This window comes from Haliotis rubra, unplaced genomic scaffold (genome assembly GCF_003918875.1).
Source record: "Haliotis rubra isolate DU_JTF1 unplaced genomic scaffold, ASM391887v1 Scf337, whole genome shotgun sequence".
Lineage (NCBI taxonomy): Eukaryota > Metazoa > Mollusca > Gastropoda > Lepetellida > Haliotidae > Haliotis > Haliotis rubra.
In genome coordinates, this window is record NW_025767010.1 from 639,538 (window position 1) to 660,973 (window position 21,436).

The 21,436-nt window shown below is 42.2% G+C and overlaps 1 protein-coding gene across 1 annotated transcript; it reads left to right on the top strand.

The window, feature by feature from the left end:
* Positions 1–4,831: 4,831 nt before the first annotated feature.
* On the top strand, positions 4,832–20,858 carry LOC124284443 (calpain-B-like). The gene is made up of 18 exons (XM_046720524.1): positions 4,832–5,182; positions 7,027–7,096; positions 8,272–8,533; positions 8,907–9,087; positions 9,805–9,885; positions 10,605–10,696; positions 12,136–12,213; positions 12,669–12,838; positions 13,433–13,590; positions 13,812–14,026; positions 14,549–14,576; positions 14,764–14,893; positions 15,656–15,714; positions 16,087–16,155; positions 18,105–18,183; positions 18,996–19,112; positions 19,261–19,313; positions 19,802–20,858. Exons 1-18 carry the CDS (start codon positions 4,994–4,996, stop codon positions 19,826–19,828), a joined length of 2,058 nt encoding a protein of 685 aa, XP_046576480.1. The 5' UTR covers positions 4,832–4,993; the 3' UTR covers positions 19,829–20,858.
* The last annotated feature ends 578 nt before the right edge of the window (positions 20,859–21,436 follow it).

Sequence of the window (21,436 nt, forward strand, 5' to 3'; positions counted from 1 at the left end):
CATTCCGCTTTCACACATGCCAGATGCTTCTCTCAACAATCCACACTGCCTCTATTACTACTAGCCACACATCCATTCCGGGTAGATGCTTCTCTCAACAATCCACACTGCCTCTATTACTAGCCACACATCCATTCCGGGTAGATGCTTCTCTCAACAATCCACACTGCCTCTATTACTAGCCACACATCCATTCCGGGTAGATGCTTCTCTCAACAATCCACACTGCCTCTGCCTCTATTACTAGCCACACATCCATTCCGGGTAGATGCTTCTCTCAACAATCCACACTGCCTCTATTACTAGCCACACATCCATTCCGGGTAGATGCTTCTCTCTCAACAATCCACACTGCCTCTATTACTAGCCCACATCCATTCCGGGTAGATGCTTCTCTCAACAATCCACACTGCCTCTATTACTAGCCACACATCCATTCCGGGTAGATGCTTCTCTCAACAATCCACACTGCCTCTATTACTAGCACACACACATTCCGGGTAGATGCTTCTCTCAACAATCCACACTGCCTCTATTACTAGCCACACATCCATTCCGGGTAGATGCTTCTCTCAACAATCCACACTGCCTCTATTACTAGCCACACATCCATTCCGGGTAGATGCTTCTCTCAACAATCCACACTGCCTCTATTACTAGCCACACATCCATTCCGGGTAGATGCTTCTCTCAACAATCCACACTGCCACACATCCATTCCTGCCTCTATTACTAGCCACACATCCATTCCGGGTAGATGCTTCTCTCAACAATCCACACTGCCTCTATTACTAGCCACACATCCATTCCGGGTAGATGCTTCTCTCAACAATCCACACTGCCTCTATTACTAGCCACACATCCATTCCGGGTAGATGCTTCTCTCAACAATCCACACTGCCTCTATTACTAGCCACACATCCATTCCGGGTAGATGCTTCTCTCAACAATCCACACTGCCTCTATTACTAGCCACACATCCATTCCGGGTAGATGCTTCTCTCAACAATCCACACTGCCTCTATTACTAGCCACACATCCATTCCGGGTAGATGCTTCTCTCAACAATCCACACTGCCTCTATTACTAGCCACACATCCATTCCGGGTAGATGCTTCTCTCAACAATCCACACTGCCTCTATTACTAGCCACACATCCATTCCGGGTAGATGCTTCTCTCAACAATCCACACTGCCTCTATTACTAGCCACACATCCATTCCGGGTAGATGCTTCTCTCAACAATCCACACTGCCTATTACAACACACATCCATTTCCTGGTTGATGCTTCTCTCAACAATCCACACTGCCTCTATTACTAGCCACACATCCATTCCGGGTAGATGCTTCTCTCAACAATCCACACTGCCTCTATAGCTAGCCACACATCCATTCCGGGTAGATGCTTCTCTCAACAATCCACACTGCCTCTATTACTAGCCACACATCCATTCCGGGTTGATGCTTCTCTCAACAATCCACACTGCCTCTATTACTAGCCACACACATTCCGGGTAGATGCTTCTCTCAACAATCCACACTGCCTCTATTACTAGCCACACATCCATTCCGGGTGGATGCCTCTCTCCACCGTCAGCCATGCCACTGTAACCTGCCACACATCCATTCCGGGTAGATGCTTCTCGCAACAATCCACACTGCCTCTATAGCCAGCCACACATACATTCCGGGTAGATGCTTCTCGCAACAATCCACACTGCCTCTATAGCAAGCCACACATACATTCCGGGTAAATGCTTCACTGGTCTATCCACCCTGCCGCTGTAACAAGCCGAACAGTTGTTTTTCACACTGTCAGGATACAGATGCATATTACCATATATACCCTTTCACAAAGGCTTTCTCGGTTCCCTATACTCACCTTTGTTTCTAAAGTTTCCAGGTTTATCACGTATCTTAGCAACGCATGCACTAGTGGCGTGGCCCTTCTACCTTGCAAATGGTAACATATTTCCCCGTACTGGACAGAGGGAGTGTCTCTGAGTCACGACAATCATACCTATCCATATCCGTTAGTCTCTCGTACAGACCCAGAAGCAAATATATCCAAGAAAGCCCACGCAAGTCTAGAAAATGTTGCAAGTCTAGATTTCCTCAGCTTCAGGTTCTGAAAATGAAGAAAGTCTCAGGGCTCCTTTTCATTATATATATATTTTTTTACTATGAACGTTTTTTTTCAGTAAAATATGTTCATTTCAGAGACTAGTTGTTAGTCTAGATATCCGTGTACAGGCAACTGCATGGGAACGACGAGAGTGCAACTACCCAAACACCATCCGTCCTCGTTAGTGAAGTTGTTAGGGGTTAATCAATAGAATCGATTTATAAACATCAAGAAATAAAATATAGCGTGTAAAGATATTAAAAATATATTATGTACAACATCTGTCCGTTCACATAGGTCATCATAACACTTTCAGATTATTAACCATGAACAAGGTACATTAAAGTACTGTCGGAAATCGAAAATAAACTGTTTTAGGCTGTTACTCTGTATCCCTAAAATTTACACAATTGCAAATAGCATATGTCGAAATACCCCACATCGGCCTAACTGGGCGTTCAGTGGGATGCTTAATAGGATATCCAGGAAAGCATCTTTACTCGTAAAATCGGGCAAAAAATACGAATAACTGCTGAGAACAAGAGATCAGACTATAGATAGCAATTAGGTCGCTCAGGCAGGTATGACGACTGACCGTCAACTCACCTAGCATGAAATGCATGGGCTGCCTACAGGCACAAGGGGCCATATCAAAGATATTTATGCTTTTTCACGTGTGTTGAATATGTCTCATCTATTGATTAACTTCTTGCGTGACTTTCTTTCATAAAGTTTTTGTGAAAGAGTATGATACCCACAGAAAAGTTTAAATAGGCCATCGTATTAAATGTCTCAAAATATATAGGTGGCATGACCACCCGAAGGTCGACACAACTGGATATTATTTGTAAATTGTTATGACATGCCGTTTACTTCCCCTAAAGGATTATCTTATCTTGGGTGATATCTCTATCCAGATATCAACCCAGCCCGACTCCAACCACCATCTGCGACAGCCCGTCCCCATTTTGCTTTTGAGACGACCCCTCCGACCTGTTTGTTTTTATAGTGATAGTGAGACTCCATTGTACCTACATCCTTAATAGTTTCAGTATCAAAGGTACTTTTTTTTTAAGTCAGCTATCGTTTATAATGGAGCTAAGTCAAATTCAACATGGGCATTTAAAAAGTGTCCTTTGTAATACAATATCATCGCACACTAATTTGCATAAAGCCATGGTCTGTTCCAAATAAGTCGCTTTGGACTTAGAAAAACCCCAGCATTGCTCATTTCTAATCTCTCCTCAGTAAAGTCCTTTTTAAGATTCCTATCTCCCTGCCTATATGTAATTTACGGTGCATTGTCACACACTTCACAACCCGTGAAGGTCCGGGTTAGAATAAACCTTCAGTAACCCATGCTTGTCGTAAGAGGCAACTAATGGGATCGGGTGGTCAGGCTCGCTGACATGGTTGAAAAATGTCATCGGTTCAGAATTGCGCAGATCGATGCTCATGATGTTGATCACTGGATTGTCTGGTACAGACCGGCGCCATATAGCTGGAATATTGCTGAATGCGGCGTAAAACTAAACTCACTCACACACCTCACAGCCGGTACAAATTTGGTGGTTTTGGGGCAACAATTGTTTTCATTCTCTCTCTCTCTCTCTCTCTCTCTCTCTCTCTCTCTCTCTCTCTCTCTCTCTCTCTCTCTCTCTCTCTCTCTCTCTCTCTCTCTCTCTCTCTCTCTCTCTCTCTCTCTCTCTCTCTCTCTCTCGATTTTAAATCTTAATAATTATCCTTATTTATTCTTTTGCAATGAATTGGTGTTAATACAAGTATACATGTACCCGGACTGCATCCTACCCAAGTTCTTTTTTAACTTTATCTCTGACGTGTTACTGCGTTCTCGGATATGCATCGATTTTTCCAGGATAACGTTGTGGGGAATTAGGTTTTCCGGGAAGCTTAACTGTCAGGTGATACACATATCTACAGTTGTGGCCGAGTAACCGGATATGCATATATAACAAGTAGGACACCTAAGTACCAGTTTCAAGTGACTGTGTCGCTGATACCAAGACCATATAATAAGGTTATTATATGGTCCCTGAGGATTCAGAAACCACTCCTCTTGTTCCGGGGAGAAATGTCTATTCTATAGATAGTATGAACACAGAACCTAGTACCCTCATAAACAGTTGTACGTAAAGTGCGCAGATCATACAATGAAAGTCCCTTGAATGGCTCAATGTTACGGTGACACTCTTTCGAGGCATGTGACCCTGACGTAAACCTTTAGGGGGCAGTTCAAAAGTTCGATGTGGGATAAAAGTCGTAATTCACTCAATTCAAAAACAGGCATGAGGCGTGCTGTCATTAACATGTTCATTACTTTCCATCCGTTAAAATACTCTCTTTTTTTAAAATAAATAAATAAATAAATGAAACACATCACTATCGTATAGGTAAATCGATAGGAATTACAAGAATCACAACATTTTTTAAAAGACTCTTTGTGTACTGGTACTCCGTGGAAACGGTGATTCCTGGTACGTGTTTAAAAACGTCATAGGAATACGTTTTTTATCCACCATCTAAACTTTGAACCGCCCCCTTGCATCACCAAAGTCAATATTCTATTGTCATCACATGACTTGTAAAATTGAGTTCATCATTTGTATACATCCACACCTGAGGGATTCCCCAGGAATACACCTTTCCCATATCGGGCTATATGACGTGTGTGTTATGATATACACCTGAGGTTTTCCCACCAACCTACATGTAACCCGATCAATATGTATAACTACCGAGTGTCCTTTCAAAACACCGCATTCATAGGCAGGCTAGACGTGCGGTTGTATTGACACGATATACAAGCCAAGACTTCTTGTGAAGCACGACGACTTTCAGACTTTACAATGCCTCGGGCGCGAGACACGGTCTATCGGTCAAAGATGGCCTTCGCTGACCATCAGGACTACAATTCAATACGGGACAAGTGTTTGTCCGAAGGGGTGTTGTTCGAGGATCCGGAGTTCCCGGCAGAAGTTGCCTCCCTATGTTACACCAAACCACCCGACAGGACAGTCATATGGAGACGACCGCACGTAAGTGTAGCCCTCTCGTGTAGTGAGTGAGTGAGTGAGTGAGTATGGTTTTACGTCGCTTTTAGCAATATCCCAGCAATATCACGGCGGGGTACACGAGAAATGGTCTTCACACTTTGTACCCATGTGGGGAATCGAACCCGGGTCTTCGGCGTGACGAGCGAACGCTTTAACCACTAGGCTACCCCACCGCCTCTCGCTGTCGTGTAGATTTAGTGTAGTTGTAGTTGTAGTAGGAGCAGCAGCAGCAGCAGCAGCAGCAGCAATACGCTATGGCTATGTGAAGGCCATATGATATCCATATAATTTTGCAAAAAGCAGCGAAAAATACTTCCTAAATGAAACAAGTCCATTTTTTAGGTTCAGGCCTAAATGCCCATCTTAACCCATTTCATTTTAATCAAAATGTACTGACTTCTTTCCTTCACAATTAGACCCGTGAAAGTCCGGGTTAGAATATTGATCTTCAGTAACCCATGCTTGTCATAAGAGGCGACTAACGGATCAGGTGGTCAGACTCGCTGACTTGGTTGACACATGTCATCGGTTCCCAATTGCGCAGATCGATGCTCATGCTATTGATCACTGGATTGTCTGGTCCAGACTCGATTATTTACAGACCGCCGAATATTGCTGAGTGCGGCGTAAAACTTAACTCACCCACTCACTCCTTCACAATTATAAACTTTCAGAGACTATGTACGCGTTAGTCATACCGTGTCGGGGAGTCATTGTGTGCAGAGCTTGTTAATAATTAAAATATATGTTCACAGCTGTGGTCTGATGAAAAATAAACAACTGCAGCCATCACTGTAAATATGACAGGTAAAATCCGAGACACGTGATATATAGGTCGGAGCGCGTGATTCAGTACGGTACTAAGCACGTGACACAAACATTGTTTGGGTCTGCACTAAGCACAAAGGATGACTCTGGTGATCAAACATTCACGCGTTTACATTTACGCCCGGAAGTATAGATATGATAATGATCTAAGCAGTATATATAAACGTGCGGGAATATAATGTAACTTGATCGATACAGCCAATGACAAACGTTCTATGTTTTCTGTTGACCTACAGTACATGACTAACGTCAATGACTTTCCTTCATGACTGATAACAAAAGCACATGCACTTGTCTCCATAGGAATTATCAATGAGCCGATTTTTTCGGATCTCACCAGATTGAAACTCAAGTGAACTTATGTCAAAGAATTCTTTTCTGTCGCTTGTAAATATCATTGGACAAAGGTAGCTGAAAATGCACATGATTATTCCAACCACCCGAATTTGAGATTTTGATATGGTCCCCGCGTCACGTGCTTATTCCAACCAGTGACGTTATGGAATTGTTGGGGTCTCCTCCGATTTCAATATGGCCATCACAGCAGCCACTTTCCCATTTATTGCAACTATTTATTGCCATTACTCGGTGATCGATTTTTTAAAAGCAATGCTCAATTTATGTTTTGTTTTGCCATATTTGATCAAGTACATGTACATGCACAATAACCCTGTTTTCTCAAAATGCAATGAACGTTTTTATTCATGTTGTTTTATAGAGGGGCTCAACACGTGTGTTCCTTCTTTCGCGATATTTCAAACTTTGATCTCTATTTAACCTTTGCTAATACAAATGTCACCAAACGCATACCCGGCCCTGTCAACCACTCTTCGTGTGAATTTGGAAGACTGACATCAAGGTTTGCTCAAATGTTCAATCTGTTGGCTGCTTATGAAGTTGCTATCGTCCCCGTCCCTTGCCGGTTAAAACCCCCAGATGAAGTGCATATTCATGTACTTGCGATACATTATAAATACACATTCTGCTTATATTCCCAGGAATTCTGCGAGAATCCACAGTGGATTAATGAAGACTTCAGTCGATTTGATGTTGTACAGGGATACTTAGGTATGTAATTTGGCTACAAACATCTTATCCTATAATATCTCCTCTGTTCAACGACCTTGTTTTTTCATGTACATGTGAAGATCCATGTTAGAATTGGTCTTCAGCAACCCAGCGGTGATCGGGTGGTTGACACATGTCATCGTATCCCAGTTGCCATGCTCATGCTGTTGATCACCTGATTGTCTGGTCCAGACCGGACCATCTGGAATATTGCGGAGTGCGGCTTTAAACAAGAAACAAACATATACCCACAGTAGATGCGACATATTCGTACAGACTTACACATGCACACGGAAACACGTCGTTATGGATAACGGTCAACCAAACATGTCATACCAAATAGAAACAGATGTATGTTTCTTGTTTGACGCAATATTCAGCAATATGGCTGCAGTATGTAAAGTCTGGACAAGACAACACCGTGACTGACATCATGAGCCTCGACCTATGCATATGCGATACGATAACATTCATCAGCCAAGTCAGTGGGCCAGACCACCCCGATCCCGTTGGTCGCCTCTTAACCTGCATCTTCCAGGCGTAGATACAAATGATTTCCAGAAACATGCATAATGGTGTTTGAACAGATATGTTTGATGCTTGTATCTAAGAATCTAGGTGAACGGGTGGGCGTTATAAGGAGTGCAAATCGTTGTGCCAAGTTGCGGCTCTTATCTGTGGCCGGGTGAAATGGTCATGCGTCTGATCTGATCCGTGGTCCATCAGCATCATTTGACTGTCAGAACAGGCATCATCTTCAACGCCGTGAACCTGTGGGGAATCAGGACTGGAAGAGGTGACCAATGCTGGTCGGGTGGCCAGCCTCGATGACTTAATGTACTGCGTGTCATCGTACACCGATGGCATAGATGGATCACTGGATTGTCCGGTTCAGAATAGATTATTCCCCTTCTTAGAGCTGAATTACTGTAAAACAATGAACTAACTAAAGGAAATGGATTGAAAAGTTATAGCAGAGATAAGTCTAACTCTCTGGCTCTTTCAAGATGTGATGGTAAAAGTTACCTTGTATCATCCTTCCGGTTGCAACCGGAAATGCATCTGCTGGAATCGATTCGTGTAATATGACAACATTTAAATAATATAGTTCTTCATTTCACATAACTCCGATTACAGCAGGGCAAGAATATTTTAAAATCTGTTAATATTTTCAGGTGATTGTTGGTTGTTGGCTGCCGTGGCCTCGCTTACCTGTAATAAAAGGCTTCTTGCGCGAGTAGTCCCCCCTGAACAAAGTTTCCAAGATGGCTACTGTGGGATTTTCCACTTCCGGTTGTGGTACCAAGGACAGTGGGTGGATGTGGTGGTGGACGATCGACTGCCGACCTTTGACCGCGACAACCCTCAACTGCTTTACATGCACTCCTCAAGCAGGACTGAATTCTGGAGCGCTCTCTTGGAGAAAGCGTATGCTAAGTATGTGTGTGAGACGTGACCTCCATGTGTACATTTTTATCGCTCTTTCCTCACATATTAATAGACTGAAACGTTTGCTACCCGTTTATGAATTTTGTTGTCGAGAATACAAATGTGAAATTGTTAAACGTGTACGAGTGAAATGTGATTGTTTTTAGTTTTTTACAGTAAATAGTGAATCCACAAAATGTCCATGCTTCATATATGCCTTATTAAGTTTCATCACACTGTGTAAGGATTCTACTCATTTTAAGCAAAATAGTACTCGTCATGTGCATGAAGCCTACTTCTCTCGGGCACGTTTACCTATATTGGACGTTGATGTCTTTGTCGTCTCATTGGCTTGCCATTCACATCTACCATCTGTGTGCAGGATGTACAGATGCTATGAGAGTCTTCAAGGCGGCAGTGCGATAGAGGCCATGGAAGACTTGACGGGTGGGCTAGGCGAGACAATTGTGATCGGAGACATTCCACCCGACCAACTGACTGAGGTGATGGAAAAGACGCTAGAGAGAGGAGGTGTTATGACCTGCTCGATGACCATAAAAGAGGTAGGTTCCAGGTTTCTACAAGTCGTGTGGGTATTCTTTCCACTGTAGGATCTGTCCAATGGACCGAACTATTGAGATCATCTGTAGAGCCCAGGGAGAAAAGACCCATAGTTCCCGTTTGCCTCTCTTACGAATCTGGGGGTAAACAGGTTCCAAACAACGGTCTGCCATGAAGACACAATAAGTATAAGAATAGGACTCAAGAACCATGGGACTGTGTCATCTCTGGAGATTTCAGGGCGGAATGAATATATGACAAGACTCATCATGTATGTTTGCCCTCCGGGGTTCCTAAGATAGATGGGTTCCATTTACCCTATTGTATGGTGTAAGATCCGATAATGGGGATGATTCCACGTCCTGACTGGCCTGGTATCACAGTCCACAGTAGAAGTGCTATCAGTCTTGTTGATGCTCGGAAAATACACCGGCAACCGTGATGAATCTGTAAAGTCCTTAATGTTCATTCATTCGGTGTTCCTCCCAGATGTAGAGGGGCGATGTGGTAGCTTAGTGGTTAAAGCGTTCGCTCGTCACGCACGAAGACCCGGGTTCGATTCCCCACATGGTTACAATGTGTGAAGCCCATTTCTGGTGTCTCCCCGTGTTATTGCTGGAATAGTGCGTAAAACCATATTCACTCACTCACTCCCAGATGTAGATCCTAGCTACCCTCGTCCTACCATAATCAAAGCCTACCATATGATGATGTTTCAGCCCGACTTCTCTGTGAACGTCCGCAGTTCAATCGAGGGCTTGCTTGGAAACCATACTTACAGCATCACAGGCCTAAAACTGGTGAGAGTCATGTCTTCTACCATTTTACATATTAGTATTTATCATATAATTGTGAGGGTTGTGTGATAAATCCATCCGAAAACCTCGGTATCTTGATCTGATAAATATGCAAATGAGGTCACCAACTGTGTTTACTGAGCTGTGTACATTGATTTGTCGATAACTTCCTCAGAAACTATTGCGTAACGTTCCCTGAATGAGTAGATAGTTGTATCGACGTGTGATGTAAACACACACAGCTGCAAATCATGCGGTACTACATGACATATTGACAGAGGTCGAATCACCCAGATTATATATTCCTACGCGGTTCCTGAAATTACCACAGCGATAAGCAACATAACTTAAACTTCGATGAATTTAACATTACAGTATACGATATACAGAAAGTAGTACCTTCGTGTGCTCCTGTATCGTAAATATCATATATTCACACAATTTGTATTCCCATTATATGAGGGGAAGTAGACTAGTGGTTAAAGCGTACGCTCGTCACGCCGAAGACCTGGGTTCGATTCCCCACATGGGTACAATGTGTGAAGCCCATTTCTGATGTCCCCTGCCGTGATATTGCTGGAATATTGTTAGAAGCGGCGTAAAACCATAATCACTCCAAAAAATGATATTTAAGATACCCCTAATTATCTCTATATGTGACATCAATGTTTATTGGTGAGGATGTCGTTATCCTTAGCCATGGTGTGTTGTGTCTCCAACAGGTTCCGCTGATGGACGGGTCGAAAACAAGACTGATCAGGATCCGGAATCCCTGGGGAGATGGACAGGAGTGGAGAGGGAAATGGGCAGATGGGTGAGCCATGTGTGCCTACTAGTGGTGGTCCGATTAATTGAAATAATCGAAGATTGGTCGCAGTGACTAAACGACCAAGCAATCGAACATGTTTTCTCATAATCGAACGCAACCAATCTTGGAACACTTGTTTGCATCAACAATATTTTTCACAAGGTTGCTTTTGTCTGTGTCATTAAATTTACATTTCATAAGCACAACAAGCTCGTTCCAAGTCATGATTGAATTTATCTTAAAGAATCCAGGAAATCTCTGTTCCTAACATACTAATAATCCTTTAAATATGCAAAATTTGCAAATGGATTTTGTTTAATTTGAAAAACAACAACAAATTACTACATGTTTTTCTTTATTTTTTACAAAGACAACAGGAACATTTGATAAATGACGCTAACCAATTATTTTCGATGATTGATCGGTTGTAATGGACCAATCATCAGTTATGAGATTTTAACCAATTCCCACCACTAGTGCCTACAATATCTGTTTGGTTTGTTGTTTAACGCCGCTCTCAGCAGTATTCCAGCTATATGGCAGCGGTCTGTAAATAATCGAGTCTGGACCAGACAATCAGGTGACCAACAGCATGAGCATGACAGTTGGGATACGATGTCATGTGTCAACCAAGTCAGTGAGCCTGACCACCCGATCACCAATCAAGAATGGTTTGCTGAAGACCAATTCTAACATGGATTACATAACACCAGTACATAAAAATGCAATAGTCGCCTCTTACGGCAAGCATTGGTTGCTGGAGATCATTTCTAACCCAGATCTTAGTTAGTATCTAAAGTAAGGTGCAAGGTACCCGTATAGATGAGCTGGTCTGTCGATAGGTAGCGTTCAACCACAGTATGTCTGTCTGCAGATACTAGGCGTAGTTGTCATAAGCGTCTGTGCTAGTTACCGTAATCGAAATATGTGCTTGGAAATTGAAGTCCACGAAAGGAACGTCGAGTCTTTCTGGCATGATCTTCAAAGACGGATGACGTCCAAATTTACTGGAGTTCAATGTTGTTATCAAGCCCTGGAAACAAATTCTGAGATGGAAGTGCTTAGAGGGATTATTGGCATTCATACAAGATGTTGCTATGAAACATTACTGATCATAAATGCGTTGGATCTGAAGGTGACCTGTTCGGGTTTACAGGCACTCGAGACACTAAGCCTGTAACTGCAGCTGTCAAAGGTCACATTATAGTCTATTTCTGTTTTTGCCATAACTAGTCATATTTTGTTTTCCTAATTATAAAATACCTTGGTGAAAAGACGAGGTGAAAACCTCTTTCCTTGCAACAATATAAACTCCGCACAGTTTCAATATAAACAGACACCGTGGCCTATATTGTCTTTGGTTAACTATCAGCATTTCTCGTGCTGCTTTGACCACTACAGTGACCAAAGCGTTGACCAATGTCCTCGCTCTTTGTTTTGTCTAGCGCTTCTGAGTGGAATCTGGTAGCACAAGACACCAGACGACAGTTGAGTGTGCGCGACGATGAGGACGGAGAGTTCTGGTCAGTGAGTTAGCTACACACTGGTATCAAACGGACGGTGATTTGTTTCTAATAATATGAGATATAACAATAATTTTCACTGGTATGTTATTTCACGACATTCATCATGCTGTTATTTGTAATGACACAGTGTCATTTATCGTAAGAATATTTTATATATAAACGCCTTAATTTGTGAAACAATCGCTCTGTTTTTCGTGGAGATTGCTGCTGATTAATGATAACGTTGTATGTCAAATGGACCAATCAAGCTGACAAATAAATTTTGTTCAGGGGAACCAATCATCCGGTAGATCACCCTGAACTGTCTTGAGATGGGACACAATGACTCCACACATCAGCCAGGGAACAACAAATAGATAATTTTAATTTTTAATTTCTGAGAGAAAGAAATCCAACGGAACAACCCCGGGTAATACAGATATTGTAACTATTTGACGTTTCTGTGTTTTCAGGATGTGTATGGACGATTTCAGAGGCCATTTTAGCAAAATTGACCTGTGTAATCTGGACCCGCTTCATCTTGGGGAGGTCGGGGTGACCACTGACAAACAATGGGACGTCGCCAGCTACAATAAGTCGTGGATCAAATATGTCAACGCCGGCGGTTGCCTCAAATATGTTGGTAAGTCACCATCGCTGATTCCTGTCATCCCACTGGTAGTCACTTCTACATATAGCACATATTAAGGGCATCCAACTGACGGTGACTTACACATTGCACTAATTACTTTTATCTCAGCGGAAGTCAGTATCTCAAAGCATTGATTAATCTCTCGTCTAATTATTATAATCTCACAGGAAGTCACTGACACATAGCATGGATAGATGTCATCTCACCAGCGGTCACTTACACCTAGAATGAATTCATCTCACTGGAGGTCACTTGCACACATCATAGTTAAATGTCATCTCACCGGAAGTGACTTACAAAGATTAATCTCATTTCCTCTGAAGTCACTGTCATGTGTTATGGACAACTGTGATATAAATACGATGCTGTTAAAGGGTTGTCTTAAAACATGTTGCGTTGACCGCTAATGTTTCACAACCTGACATTAACTTTTAATTTGTCTTTAACCAAGGTTTAAGATGAAAGTACCTGCTTAATTGATTAAAACTAGAAACTAAATTCCACAGAGAGTTAGACATGGTTTGGAATAAGGTATTCCGTGAAGAACCAATGGCCGATATAAATCACCTTCGATCTCTCCCACAGACTCGATGTGGAAGAACCCTCAGTTCCGTGTGAAGCTGATGGAGACAGACGACACCAGTGGACGGTGCACCATGATTGTGGCTCTCATGCAGAAGGACACGCGACGCCTCTTCAAAGACGGACACGAGTACCTGGGCATAGGTTATGTCATATACAAGGTAGGTATAGCCATACTTCCTGTCACAGATATTACCCTTGTACTATATTCTCAGAACTGTTGCAAAAAGGGCATGATGGAAGGGAATAATGTGGTTCAGGGACTGTGAGACAGGATGAAAACAGTATCTTAATGGACACTGATATATGAAAGACCACCACGAAAGGTAACAGGTGTACCTACATCACCATCGGTAAACTTTACTATCATTCCACCCTTCAGCTTCCTGAATCAAATGAAGGCAGGCCGCTGGACAAGGAGTTCTTCCAACAGAACAGGCCAGTGGGGAAGAGCAAGGCCTTCTCTCAGACCAGGGAGGTGTGTGGACGACACCATCTTCCAATCGGCGACTACGTCATCATTCCGTCAACATTCCAACCAGATCAGGCGGCATACTTCCTGTTGAGGATATTCACAGAGAAACAGAAGTCCTTCAGGTTAGCACATTTTGGTTTAAGCTGTGCACGTGTATCGAATTTGAAGTTCTGCCCCAAAGGGTGCGTGAAGGAGCGAGTATGGTTTTACGGCGCTTTTAGCAATTTTCAAGGAACATCACGGCGAGGGACATCGAAAACGGGCTTCTTACATTATATCCTCGTGGCCAATCGAACCCATCCTTGGGTGTGATGTGCCACAGATTTAACAACGAGGAGAGTTCTATGGCTATACAACTTCTTTATTATTAATAATAACTTTTCTTTGTAGCTACTAACACCATTATCAAGCAAGTGTTAGTAGCTACACCAGAATGTCGTTCATATTGATAATAAAGAAGTTGTATATATATCGATAGAATTCTCCTCGTTGTTCAAAACACCTAAATGCCACTCAAAGTAGACTGATTTAACCACTACTGGCACTAGGCAACCCCACCGGCCATTAACCGAAGGAAAAAATGTGATAATAGTATTACAAAATCGCAGTATGATTCAATGATTATTCATGATTCCATGTTTCAGTGAGATGGATGACGTCACATCGTTTGAGGTAGGTTTACTAGATTTTATGGCATCCCAGTTCCCTTAAATAAAGTCCTTTAAATACAATGTAATTATAAAAAACTCAAAATTCATTGTAAATTCCAATGGAACACACTATTTATTAACGGTATGTTTTGTCATTAATTCTCAAGTTATGTACGAATTAACATACATATACTTGCATCCCTTGCTAGGAAATCGACTCACCTGACGGTGTGGATGGTATAATGGAGGACCTGGATCATCTCATGATAGATGTAGGGGAGGAAGAGATAATTGATGCTTACAGACTGAAAGAGATCCTGGGTTTATTATTTGAAACTGGTAAGCATAGCAACTAAGTGATTTAGTGCTGTCACTACAACTCTGCAGCTCTGACCTGTCTTCGGTTCCTCTTGCTTGTCGTCAGAGGCAACTAACGGGATCGGGTGGTCAGGCTCTCTGAATTGCTTGATGCAGGACATTACATCACTACTGCGGGGACTGATGCACAAGATATCAATAACTGGATTATCTGGTCCAGAATTAGTTATTTACAAACCACCGTCATATACTGGTTAGTAAATAATAACGCTGAACGCAGCGTTTATCAACAAACAAACATGTAATTCTAATATGTATGTATGTTGAACATCTCCTTTGATCATAGTACCTCCTCCCCGGTATTTACGTTCACAGGTAGATCCATCTTGCAGTTCGCTACAACCTCGATGTTGTACGCCAATGTTGTCGTGATAAATTCGCTGGACCAATTCGCTACCATTGTTACGTCATGAGTCCGATACTAATGGCATGACTTTCAAGACGCAGTCCAATCAGCTTACGTTCATGTGCGAGAGAAATTCTGTGCCATGAAATGAGTGATGGTGACGTCACTTCCTGAACGAAGCAATCAGAGCGAATGGATCTGGGGTGTTCACCAGTGGAGATACAACAAACGTTGTATCAAGTAGAGCAGGGTCTCAGAATGTCCAACTTATAGGAAACTCAATGGATCGCGCACGTGTGGAACATGATCTCTTGTTGGGAGCTTATCTTTAAATAATCAACATGTCCAAATGTATTTTCATGACAATGTGTTTTCAGAGTTCACGTTCTCGGGGTTTTCGCTTGAAGCCTGCCGCAGCATGATCGCCCTGATGGATGTATCCTTATTCCCAGTCGGAATGTGACGCCATCTACATATACTGATAATATAATGCTGTCAAAGGAAACACTACAGACTGTGATCATATAAACCAAACTGATTAAAACATTGTGCAAACGCCTTTGACAAAATTAACAAAGCCGCCCAGTATCCATTCTTGAAAGTATCTTTCATAATAGCTCCGAACTTCTAAATGAGGGGTTAAACAATAAATAAATAGAATTGAGGAATTGTTTCTAAACGTTTGGGCTACCTACGACAGTTGCAAATCTTTTAAATTGGTGTTTTCACTAGACGGTACAAAGGTAGAGGTTGAATAATAATGTGGCGATGGTCTTCTCCTGCACTTGATTGTCCTTGACCTCTGCAGCATGACATGACCGGCAGTCTGGACTTCACGGGATACAAGGACCTGTGCCGAAACATACTGGACTGGAAGGTACAGGGTCTGGTGTTCTGTACATGAAGTAACATGCATCTTATACTCCTCTGTGTACTCCTGTACACGTCCCTTCCTTCCAAAGTGAAATCTCCATTTTGTACCTAAACAATATAGAATGAATGAATGAACACAGTAACATCTGATGTGCTTCCTATACACAATAACACATGCCTGCATCCTATACACAATAACACCTGTCTGCTTCCTATACACAATAACACCTGCCTGCTTCCTATACACAATAACACCTGCCTGCTTCCTATACACAATAACACCTGTCTGCTTCCTATACACAATAACACCTACATGCTTCCTATACACAATAGCACCTGTCCTGTTTCCTATACACAATAACACCTGTCCGCTTCCTATACACAATAACACCTACATGCTTCCTATACACAAACACACCTGCCCTGCTTCCTATACACAATAACACCTGCCTGCTTCCTATACACAATAACACCTGCCTGCTTCCTATACACAATAACACCTACCTGCCTGCTTCCTATACACAATAAAAACATCTGCCTGCTTCCTATACACAATAACACACCTGCCTGCTTCCTATACACAATAACACCTGCCTGTTTCCTATACACAATAACACCTGCCTGCTTCCTATACACAATAACACCACAACAATAACACCTGCCTGCTTCCTATACACAATAACACCTGCCTGCTTCCTATAAACAACAACACCTGCCTGCTTCCTATACACAATAACACCTGTCTGCCTCCTATACACAATAACACCTATACACAATAACACCTGCATGCTTCCTATACACAATAACACCTGTCTGCTTCCTATACACAATAACACCTGTCTGCTTCCTATACACAATAACACCTGCCTGCTTCCTATATACACAATAACACATGCCTGCTTCCTATACACAATAACACCTGTCTGCTTCCTATACACAATAACACCTGCCTGCTTCCTATACACAATAACACCTGCCTGCTTCCTATACACAATAACACCTGTCCTGCTTCCTATACACAATAACACCTGTCTGCTTCCTATACACAATAACACCTGCCTGCTTCCTATACACAATAACACCTACATGCTTCCTATACACAATAACACCTGTCTGCTTCCTATACACAATAACACCTGCCTGCTTCCTATACACAATAACACCTGCCTGCTTCCTATACACAATAGCACCTGCCTGCTTCCTATACACAATAACACCTGTCTGCTTCCTATACACAATAACACCTACCTGCTTCCTATACACAATAACACCTGCCTGCTTCCTATACACAATAACACCTGCCTGCTTCCTATACACAATAACACCTGCCCTGCTTCCTATACACAATAACACCTGTCTGCTTCCTATACACAATAACACCTGCCCTGCTTCCTATACACAATAACACCTGTCTGCTTCCTATACACAATAACACCTGTCTGCTTCCTATACACAATAGCACCTGCCCTTCTTCCTATACACAATAACACCTGCCTGCTTCCTATACACAATATACACACAATAACACCTGTCTGCTTCCTATACACAATAACACCTGCCTGCTTCCTATACACAATAACACCTACATGCTTCCTATACACAATAGCACCTGCCCTGCTTCCTATACACAATAACACCTGCCTGCTTCCTATACACAATAACACCTGCCTGCTTCCTATACACAATAACACCTGTCTGCTTCCTATACACAATAACACCTGCCTGCTTCCTATACACAATAACACCTACCACGCTTCGTATAGACAATAACAGGTATCTCTCTTGATGGCCAAACTGCTTGTCTAGCACCACACATTTGAAGCCCACATATATTGTAAGAGTGAGCGTCTGATTGTGTTTCATCATACCCCGTTAGTGTTGCCATTTACTAGACATTAGTCTGACTGTTCCGATTGTAAACGATACTCACAGTATGTACATGTGTGATTCCAGGCATGCTATGAGGCGAGTGGTGCCGACAAAGACGGAATGCTCAGCTCCTATTACTTGAGACCCTTCCTCAACCTACTGGGTGGGTAGATTCTCCTTACAAACGTTCTTATGTACATTGCTAGTGGACATTCTGGTTGGAGTAGTTCACCAGTAAACTTTAATGGCGACTAAGCGAATCACGTGAGCAGGCTTAGTGACTTTATTATGTGTGTCAACGTATTCCGTCGACGTGGAATGTTTCACATACCAATCACTGGTTTGTCTGGTCTAGATTCGATTGTTTACACGCCGCCTTGGTATGGTATTGCTGTGTGTGACGTACAACAAGAAAGATACAAATACACTCTTTAAAACAAAATGTTTTGATAAGGGTTGTAATTTCAAACAGTTATGCAAATATGTTGACAGATTACGTTTGTTATATATGGTCAGTGAGAATATTTACTTTATTATTATGTATGGGCATAATATGTATCTTCTTGTAATGACCCGTGAATATCCGGGTTAGAAGTGGTCTTCAGTAACCCATGCTTGTCGTAAGAGGCGACTAACGGGATCGGGTGGTCAGGCTCGCTGACTTGGTTGACACATGGTATCCCGATTGAGAATGCTCATACTGTTGATCACTGGATGATCTGGTCCAGACTCGATTATTTACAGACCGTCGCCATATAGCTGGAATACTGCTGAGTGTGGCGTAAAATTAAACTCACTGACTCGCTTACGTCTTGTAATGGGTCTATCATATGGCGAGGTGATGAACGAGTTAAAGATTGGACGATTTCTTGTCTATTCTAAAGTGTGAAATTAATAACTACTGGAAGGCTTTGTAAATCACTAGCGCTAAGGTGTCTTTGACTATCGGTTCAGTAGTTTCATTGGTTCTATCAGGTTACCGAATCAGTAACGACACTCTACAAGCGTTGGTGCTGCGCTACGTCAACAGGGACGGCAACATGGACTTCGGCGACTTCATCCTGTGTATAGTCAGACTCACAAATCTGCTAGGTGAGCGTGAGCATTCTATCAGTTACTCATGCAAAATCGTATTGGATGTTTGTATTAAGCTGAATTCAGTCGACAAACTTGAAGGACATGTGCCATAAATTCTAATAGTGACGAATGTGAGATACTTACACTTCTTTTCCACTTCCAGAAAGGTTTGACAGCCCTGATGTGAAGACTTCTGACACCAAGTCTCTCGACAAGGTATGTTCTGTATACAAACACTCGCATGTCGCACCGTGATCATCAAATGCCGCTGGCATCAACATTCCATATGCTCATAACGATGTTGTAAGGATATTTAATTATTACAAAGTGACAATAGTAATTAATTATGAAGGCCTGTCGGCGAGGATCGTCCCCATCCGTAACTCAGAAGAACCATGATCAGTTATGTTCGTATTTGTGTAATTCATGACAGGATATACACACAACAAACCTAATATGTTCGAGGAAGCCTAATGGTTAATGCGTTCCCTCGTCACGCCGAAAACCCGATTCGATTCACCACATGGGTAAAATGTGTGAAGCAAATTTCTGGTGTCTCCAGTCGTGATATTGCTGGAATATTTCTAAAAGCGGGCCTAAAACCACACTCGCTCACTGTTTCAGAACCTACAGCATAGGTCGTTAGATTTTGTACAGTGAATATACTGGGTTTTTTGTACCGTGAATATACTGTTTGTTTTCAGCTCCTACGCGCCGCCATCTACTCCTGATCAAGCCAGTGTTTTCATCCACCAGTCGCCTCTTTTCACTCATCCATGGATCCATTTGTTAATTGATGCTGCTGTGAAATCTTGTGTGAAGAGCAAGATCATCTTTGGTTCACTGTCATTGCTCCTACTGAACAGGGTATATATTTATATAATGACCCAGTATATATTTATATTGTGAACCAGTTCTCTGTATGCTGGACGGAGGGTACGTGGCATTAGTGCGGGCCTATGTGGGAACTAGTGTTTTGGATACTCAACATAATGATGCATTCGTAAAAAAGGCATTATTGTCATGGGTATGAGTAGGTTTTACAGATACCATGCAGATGTTTGGTTATCATATTGACAGGAATGGAACAATTGTGATTTTAATTAGGCCCTGTGGGTAAATTTGACAATCCAAAGTTTGAATGTCTTCCAGTGAGCGTTTTCCAACTCAGGTGTTGTTGTTTAGTAAAGACAAAGTCACCATGACAACAAACTACAGTGCATAGACACCAACGTCATCCTGAGCGGAAGTAGATACGGTTCTGATACGGTCAACCGGAAATAGCCACTAAGGTAACCTTGACAGGGCAAAGGCAGAGAGGTCGCTGGAAATAGACACGAAGGTTAGTGTGGGAAACACAATGAGTACCAAAGTCATGACAGCTGAACAATGGAATTGGGCATTTGACGGAAGTGCCTCGTGAATACAAGGTTACCTATCACGATTGATAGCATCATGGGTAAAGCGTCCGCTCGTCAGGCTGAAGACCCGTGTTCGATTTCACACATTTCCGGAGTTCCCCCGCCGTGATATTGCTGGAATATTTCTTTCTGTATGAGAAAGTGCGTGAAATTGGTGAACAACGCCTTCAACAGTATTTTATTTATACGATGGGGTAAAAACAAGATGTGTACCTGGACATTTGACAGACCCAGCAGTGTTGAGTTTTCTCTGTGTGTGTGCGCTGCCAGGGTCACTTCTTCTTTTTGATATATTTTGTAAATATGTGACTTATTTTGTCAATAAAATCTGAAAACAGAATGTGTTCTGTTTTTATCATTTGCTTGATAACGGTGTTAGTAGCTACACCGACATGTCGCTCATATCATATTAAAGAAGTTGTATATCCATTCGAATTATTGACTAGATCTGTTTTTAAAATCTTTTTACTTATCTTGTGATCTTGCCAGCCAAAGGAATACATCAGGATTTGTCCATAGAAGGATGTATGTTTGAATTATTGACTAGATCTGTTTTGCATCAATGGTATTTGCATAATAGACTGAAAAAGATTAAATGGTTGTTGCAGTGAATTTTCTCCCAAATCTTAAATCCCAAATCGAAATGCAGACAATTGTACATCACACTCCCAAGATCAGGTTTATGGAAGATGAGTTTGCAAATGTCATTTAATGCTGCATGGCAACTACTTGGTGGTGGCTCATTAACAAATGACAGTGGTTGATATTGCAAGGTATTTAAAACACAATAAGCTTGATCAGATCATCCATTTCAGGGGACCAATATTTACCTGGATCCCCAAGAAACAACATAGATCTGGTTGATCTATAAAGGGTTTGGACGTTAGGGTCTCCCTGGACTAGTCCAGACTAATGGTG